The sequence below is a fragment of the Lactuca virosa genome, chromosome 8 (assembly GCF_052849685.1).
Source record: "Lactuca virosa cultivar CGN04683 chromosome 8, Lactuca_virosa_CGN04683_v6, whole genome shotgun sequence".
Lineage (NCBI taxonomy): Eukaryota > Viridiplantae > Streptophyta > Magnoliopsida > Asterales > Asteraceae > Lactuca > Lactuca virosa.
In genome coordinates this window covers 233810740-233819339 of record NC_136433.1, presented here as the reverse complement: position 1 = coordinate 233819339, position 8600 = coordinate 233810740, and the positions used below count along the sequence as shown (strand labels likewise).

Genomic DNA, 8600 nt, shown 5'->3' with positions numbered 1-8600 from the left:
ACGACATATCCAATGGTGTGCCCAATGGTCTACCCTGCTAGTGGTTTGTTGGCCTAATCCCAAAGGATTTGGTTCAGCCAATGGATTGAATTGTGGTGGCGATACAGGAAAACTATTCATTCCAAAATCCTTCTGCTACTAGGAAGAACCATGGAAGAAATCAATTTACAATATATTGACAAAGTAAACAAACCATCATATAAAGACAAGCAACTGGAAATTAGTCTACAAAGATAACAATAGAGATGTAACTGCACAAAATAAAACTCATATGATTTCATGAAGATATGGAAGTTAGCAATCCAGTTTCATGGAGACATATAAACAAACAGTTGGCATGCAAACTCCAGAAAATCAATTTCACTAATTTACATAAAATAAATTGAATTAAAGCTTCATAAATCTTAAAACCCATTATACCAACACGAATTTTAGAACAAAGGGAGATAAGTCAGGTGGGAAATAAAAACAGTAAAAAAAATAGTTAATATTGTATTCCAGTGGATAAAGATGGAGCTATCTCTATAAATGATTTGTAGAGATCATGAAACTAATTTTCAATAGAAATTATAAACTGTATGTCACTAATTAAAAAAAATAAGAGAGGGTTGTAACAGTTGTACCTTAGATTCATATGATAAAGCTGATGTTTGGTTAAGAAATGAATATTGCATGTATTTGCATTAGTGGTTGAAATAAGTTGTATAGTGGTTGGTTGTTCCCGGTGGGAGGAGACAAGGGTGGGGGTGGGGGTTGTTCCTACTTCCTATCCGTAGTCAGTGGTTAAGATTATTGATAAGCGCAAATTGTTGCACTCAGCGGAAAACATACTTATATCACAGCTCACCACATCGAACTTACAGTTTCTGTGCTTGAGTTTCTTTTCTCTGGTTCTTGATTACGCGGCGACAAAGCAGATGGCTACAGTATCACTTATACTCTTCTTCTTGAGCATTCAAATAGAAGATGGCACAGATGGAGACAGGCATAGACAGGACTTCGAGAGGGAAATTCGTCAACGGTTACCTTGATTTCTTTGCCAGGTCGGTGATAATAAGCATCTAAGTCGAGACACCCCAGTCAACTGAAAAGAAATTTCGTCCGGTGAAAAATCCACGTCGGACTCGCCTCCGCCAAGGGAACTGACCGATTGTGATGGAATTTCAAGAGTCGAGGATCAAACCTAATCAAACTTGTGATGGAATCAACTGGAGGTGTCGAATCGATTGGAGGTGCGGCGGAAGCACCGTCAAAGTGTATCGAATACTGGTGGGAGGTGGAGATACAGAGGGTTCTGGAACGGCGGAGGTGAAAGGAGAAGTGAAGGCCAATAGACAAAGAAAACGGTGATGTTTGAGAGCGGTGGGCTTGTGGTTCGATTAGGAAGAACATGTATCAAAAACAGTGTTGAATCGGTGGTGAAGAAGAAGGGAGAAACGGTGGAGACGAAGAGGGCGGTGGAAAAGATAAACCTGACTCAATTTCGAAGTCGGTCTGAAAAAAAATATAACCTTTTAAAACAAAACCTTATGTGGCCAAAGTAGGAAAGGAAAGAAAAAATGTGGCGGAAATGAGAATTGCGAAAGTTTCCTGTTCACCACCATTTTAACAATTAATAGTATGTATAATACCAACGAGTCTTGTTCTATAATTATATTTTAAGTTATGACGAATTGCAAAAAAATCACTATATTATCATAAAATTTCGAATTTGACATCGAATTTTTATTTTCATAATTACGCCACTATATTTATAATTTTGTTGTAATATCAACCAAATGACCAGTTCTTCCGGTAACCACTTTTCCTAAATTGCAATAAAGTCACAATGTTTACCAAAATTACGATTTTGACACCGTGTTTTTTTCTCAGTTATTTCACTATATTTACAATTGTGCTGCAATATCAACCAAATGACCGATTATCATTAATCTAGTACATTACCAAATAAATGATATTACAATATTGTGATGTGGAAGCCACATCACACCATCAATCCAGTATTCCGTGTACAAAAGAAAAGTCGGTCCATTGTTCCAACTCCTTATAAAAGGAGTGTCACCCCTCCTCATTTCTTTCCACCAATTCTTCCAGCTCTCTCTCTCTCTCTCTCTCTCTCTCTCTCTCTCTCTCTCTCTCTTGAGATTTTCGGTCCATTGTGATTCGATTTCTAGTTCTATAATCTAGTTAGTGAAACTCTAGAGACTTCAGAAGGATAACTAAGGAAAGGAAGTAAACATCGAAGTTCTGCTCACGACTATTTGGACTTCATCAAATCAAGTAAGTTACACTTACTCTTATATAACCTACTTAGTTGTTTCAAGAATTCCGGCCTTGGGTCAGATTGACTTTTCTTTCATGCACGCAATGTTGGATGTGTGCAGTCAAGTGCATTTAATAAAACGGAAAATTATTGGATGTGACTTTTCTTTCACTTGAATATTCTTGAAACAAGTAGGTTAGATAAGACTAAGTGTAACTTATTCGATTTAATGAGGTCCAAATAGTCGTAAGCAGAACTTCAATGTTTATTTCTTTTCCTTAGTTATCATTTTGAAATCTCTAGAGCTTCGCTAACTAGATTACAGAACGAGAATTCGAATCACAATAGACCGGAATCTCGAGAGGGAGAGAGAGAAAGAGAGTTGGAAGAAATGGTGGAAAGAAATGAGGGGTGACCCTCCTTTTATAGGGAGGTTTTTGCCTCGCCGCGTCGCGGCCATGAGTTAGACCGACTTTTCTTTTGTGCACGCAATGTTGGATTGATGTGGCTTCTACGTCACAATATTGTCATGTCATTTATTTGGTAATGTGCTGGATTGATGGTAACTGTGATTTGAATGATATTGCAACAAAATGTAAATATATTGACATAATTGAGAAAAAAAACACAAAGTCAAAATCACAATTTTTGTAAACATAATGACTTTATTTCAATTTGGGAAAAGTGGTTACCGGAAAAAACAGTTAGAACCGGTCATTTGGTTGATACTGCAACAAAATAGTAAATATAATAACATAACTACGAAAAAAAACTCGGCGTCAAAATCGAAATTGTGTTGGTAATATAATGATATTTTCGTAATTTGCCTTTTAAACCATCAGTGTTATTATTAGAATCTCACCGAGTTTATATCATTATGTGATAATATCTTGGCCTTTTAAAACACTTACCAAAAAGTTGTTTATAATTCGAACACTTGCTTCAAACCGAGAATTAAAATAGTAATTGTTGGTTACGCAACTAATTTGTAATATGTAACTTGTAACGTTCGACATACTATAAATTTTAACAAAAATTTATGATTATAAATCAAATATTTTCATGATAACAAATCGAAATCTTTCCCAAATCAATATAACAAATTCTTTAAAATGATTTACATTAAAAAAGCTTGTCAAGTCCCATATTCCTAAACATAACAAGTTACACTGTATTTGATGTGCATTGGACTACAACTATCTCATCCAAAGAAGTGGGACAAGCACTTACTCTCAATCATTTTTCTATTCAAAAGACATAAATACCCTCCTCATCCTCATAATCATAATTTACCCAATAAATGTCCCCCCAGCCCGGTCTAGTCTCGTTCCATCTAGCCTTGTCCCGTGTAAGAAACACATTGATACTTAACACGAAACATCGATAAATTATTCATCTCATTCGTCAAGTACTTGATACAATAGATTTTAAACATCATTAGACTAAAATTTTACATATTTTCAACATTTTAGCCATTGATATATCCCATCAACTCTACAATCTAAACACTGATATACCCATAGACACCCTTAGCAGCCAAATTACGCTAGGGCCAAAAATTATAAACCAATGAGAACAAATTACTTAAAAATTCCACAAACCGTTAAATCATTTTGCATTTTCATCAATCAACAAAGCACCACATTGCTTTCGTCTCTTGGGTCCGGGTTCACCCAATTGCAAGCTGATAGAAATATCTTCGGACCCAATTATAGCATTGTACTTTGAATTTGTAAATGGTGAGAAACTTTTGTTGTCAAAGTCAAAGTCAAAGGTCCCCGGAATGCTTGATATGAACTGATGTTCGATGTTTGGAGCGGGTTGTGTCCCACATTCAACACGGAAGTCAAGGGCATTTTGGTCATTTGACTCAAGTGGCTGACGCGTAGATGATTCACGAATTGTGTAATCAGTCCCTGGTGCTGCTAATGCTGATGCGTTCCTTTGTTCTTGCAGTGCAACTATGGTAAATAATTGGTTATAAAAGAAATATGAAAAAGGGTAAAATTGGAAAAAGAAAAAAGTTGCAAAGTACAAACCTTGAAGATCTTCATTGGTGGTGATGAGACTAAGTTCAAGAACATCTAGAAGGCGACCAAGATCGACCCCACTCGTCCAATTCTCGGGAAGTTGACCATCTTTGACTTTTAATCGACCCCGATTAGCTGTCCCACCCCAAATGATTCCAATCGGGCGTGGCTTTTCCCCATTTTGCCCTTTTAAAAGAATGAGACTTCCACTATCACCTACAAGATCAAAAGTTTGTTGGTTTTCTCCAATCACTAAAAAATCGGTCAGAAAGCAAATTCCTTTTTCATCATTGTATTCCAATGCATATGCCATTATGGTCCCTGTGGTCAACCCTGAACTTCTTCCAACTTTGGTCACTTGTTGACCAATTACACTGTTGACTGGAGACTGCAAATCTATGGCTTTGACTTCACCTATCTCTCCAATTCCAATTACAGATGTTGTCACATCTGCAAGATCAAAATCTTCAGAAAATGGGATGAATGCTCCATCTGCTCGAACAAATGTTTCTGCAATATATAGAAATGTACTTTCAATATCATAGCATCTTACTTTTACTTCTTTTTATTACAATATTGTATTTTAATAAGAAATTTTTTTACCTGGATTTGTTCCAGCAAATATGCCATACCAAAGATCATCAGTGATAAATGAAGTTGCCCTTTCAACAGCTCCAAGATACACCCCGGGCCCCAGGCTAGGTGGCATAGGATGGAACATTTTTTGGTTTGGGTAATCCAAGTCAACCGCCACGTGGCGATTTGTTAGGAATCCCACCTGGCGGTTTCCGGTTCGGCTTTTCACAATGGCACCCATTGTCCCATATGTGCTTTGGTTTGCAACCTAAGGAAGAAACAAGTTTCCACTCTTTTTTTAATAAGTTATATGTTTATAAAATTCAAAAAATGGACAAAAAGTTTTGCTTAAAGTAATGCCATTTGAAAAGACTCTTCCTTTAATTTCTGAATAATGTTTAGTTCCAAGATTTTGTGAATGATTTGGCAATTAAAATGAATACATGGCTACAAATCACAACAATAAGTTTATAATGTTTGCAAAAGTGATAAAGATTCTGATATCTATTTATGTAGGATAAAAAATAATCAGATTAGAAGAATCAGGTAACGAGTTGATATAAAAATAACCAACTTAATATTATAGCATCCTACCTTCATTTCTTTCTATTAAAAAACATTGTCTTAATGCGTTGTACTTCAGAAAATCTACCCAATCATAGCATTGTAATTCCAGTTATTTTCTTATTATAGCACTTACAATTTTGGATGACATTGTTATAATCCCGTATATTTTTCAAAGTATAGTGATGTAATGAGATGTATGATACTACAATAAACAAATCAATGAAAGTACTTTGCTGTTTCTTGCATTGAAACCTTATTATTATTATCATTTTCAGATTTTGATTCTACAAGTTTCAATAATCAGTTTGTAAATGCTCTGAGAAACACGAATGGCCATGGAGATGTAAAGATACCTGGGAACCAGAACCAATGCATGGAAAGCTTCCACGTAAGCCATCAACAAGCTCTGTGCAAAATTGTTCCTTTGGAGTTACTTCAGGCACATTATAATATGAAAATTCCACCACATCAACATCACACCACACACCCCCGGGTCCCTGTTCACCCTATTCAGTTAGTTTACAACAAAAATACCATTTTCAATCTTCCCATATAAAAAAAAATCCAATTCCCTTTGATCTTAACAAGATTTGGACAATAAAGAAATTGATAAAGTAAGTTAATAAGAACCTCAAGAGCACATGGCAGACACTGGATATGAGTAAGCCATTGCCTGTGAATCTTACGAGCAACAAAGACAAGAATGGCAGGTATATCAGTTAGCAAACCCCCTCGAATTCTGAATCCAATTGCAGTTGCAAGACTAACTTTCTTCAAGATTTTGCTATGAAATGCTCTTATCATCATCAGTTCAAGCAAAGTAACAGCTTGTTCTCCTGTAGGCAATTGGCCAATTCTTTGGGGTAAAACCCCTTTTAAAAGATTGTCAAAGTAATTAGCTCGATCTTCAACAACATCAGTTAAACGGGAAGAAGTAGGCCATGAGAAGTATGTTGCATTGGTCTCTGAAAGTTGACCAGCTGATGTAGTGGCAAAAGACTGTAATGGTGGAGTTTCCTCGTGATTGCAGCATGATCTTTCCATGTCCAAAACTGATTCGTCAGATGGTGTATGAAAACTTAGATTCATCACAGGAATCCACCCTGAATAGACATTTAAGAAAAGCAGAATCATAGATGAATTTTGTTATTTTGCCCAAACATTCAAAGTTTATCGTAGTGAAAAGACATCCAAACACCCTCTAAAAAAAACCCTAAATTACAAGCCAAAGTTTAGGAATGAAAACACGATAATGATCTGACTAGAAGCGAAGATTTGGTACTGGAAAATACTTGGAAGATTGTCATTGACTCATTGGTCAAATCAAGGAATGCATCAAAACCCAAACCAAACAAAGCATTGCAAAGCCGAAACGAGCACAGAAGGAGAACGAAATCGAAGAATTAGCACAATATCAGACTGAAATCAAGTACGATTGGGAGAACACTTACAGTGGAGCTATGGAGTGGTGTCTCTTCCAATCACAGATTTCTCAACAACAACATATTTTGCAGGAATTTGTTCGAATGGGCAGAAAAGTAGCAGCGGGTGGACGTCAACAGCCCGATTCCTGAGTTGTTGTTTTCGCGGCGGGCCGGCCGGCAGAGGAAAAGCGGTCGGGGGAGGACGACAGCTATATTTAGAAATAATTTCTATAAGGGGAAATCTCTGATTCACAAAATCGGAGATAAAGGTTTTAGAATTTAGAATTAAAAAAAGGGAAAAGGGAAAAGGGAAAAAGGGCATCATGGTAAAAGGGAAATTTTATCAAATTGGATCATCCAATCATTGATTTTTGACCGATAGTGTTCGTCAATTAATATTTGATTAAAAGGTTAATCACCGGAAAAAAATTGATCAAGTCTTAAAATAAAATATCTTTTTGCAAAATGTTTTTTTTTTTTTTTTTTTTTTTTTTTTTTTTTTTTTTTTTTTTGGTAAAGTAACATATTTTTCAAAAGTAAAACCATTATTTTGAAGAAAAAAATCTTATAATTAGTTCAATTTGTAAATTAAGTAGAAAAAAAAACATTTTGCAAAACCTATTTTATAATATATATACCGATTTAGTTATTTTGTCATAAAACTCAAGCCACTTTGTTCTTTGATTAACCATCGATTAAATCACGTCAGTCTACTAATAAATAAGGGAAAATGACTTAGATGGATAACTATGTTTCAAAATCGTTCAAAAAATACCATTCAAGTTTGGTGTGTCCAAAAAACACCATCCAAGTAAAGCATTTGTACAAAAAACACCAACGAAGTACATTCTTTGTTCAAATTTGACCTTTGGTAACCGACAATTACCGGTAAAAAATAAGTAAAGGAAAAAAACAATAGGAAAATGACTCAAAGAGGTAACTATGTTTCAAAATCGTTCAAAAAACACCATCCAAGTAAACTTTTTGTCAAAAAACACCAACAAACTATATGTTTTGTTCAAATATTACCCACCGGCGTACATATCCAGATGTCGAGCCAGTACGTCTGGCGTACTCCTAGCGTACGCCCAACGTACTCGGCTAGGGTCAAGAACCGCCAACCTTCCGAAGGCCATAACTTCTTCATTCTAAGTGTGATTTCGTCATTCTTTATATCTACGGGAGCTAATTTAGGCATCAGACAGCCATACCGATGGTTATGGCCTTCGGAAGATTGGCGGTTCTTGAGCCTAGCCGAGTACGATGGGCGTACGTAGGAGTACGCCGGGCGTACTTGCAAAAAATCCAGATCGCAGAGGCTTCAATATATGTTGGGCGTATGAATGGACTTGTTTAAGTTAGGCATCGGGCCCACCTGATTGTAGCAGGTCATGTTTTGGGCTTAAGGCCATGTTGGGGGTTCTTGGGCCATATTAGGCCTTAGATGCCTTGTAGTTGGGCTTGGATGCCTTTTTGGGCTTTTTATGGATTTGGGCCTTAGGGGGAGGGAGGCCCATTGAGGCAGGGGTAAAGGAGCCCTTTTTGCCTTAAGTTAAGAGTTAGGGTTTTGGACTTGAGTTCGAGATCATCACTTTAGAAGAAGAAGATCAATCATAAGAGAAGAAGAAGTCATTCGTTCATGAAGAAACCCTAAATAGGTTTTTAAAGGAGGAATATATCATTTATTGTTTTGTCAATCATTATCATGCCATGTCATAATAGTTAGGCCAAGTTATCATT

General features: G+C 36.3%; 1 protein-coding gene across 1 annotated transcript; it reads right to left on the bottom strand.

Annotated features, from left to right (window-relative positions):
- Positions 1–3643: 3643 nt before the first annotated feature.
- On the bottom strand, positions 3644–7120 carry LOC145133473 (protein NARROW LEAF 1-like). The gene is made up of 6 exons (XM_079068407.1): positions 6888–7120; positions 6067–6539; positions 5790–5933; positions 4897–5137; positions 4303–4803; positions 3644–4224 (listed from the first exon to the last, which is right to left on the bottom strand). Exons 2-6 carry the CDS (start codon positions 6523–6525, stop codon positions 3872–3874), a joined length of 1698 nt encoding a protein of 565 aa, XP_078924533.1. The 5' UTR covers positions 6526–6539; positions 6888–7120; the 3' UTR covers positions 3644–3871.
- Positions 7121–8600: the final 1480 nt, after the last annotated feature.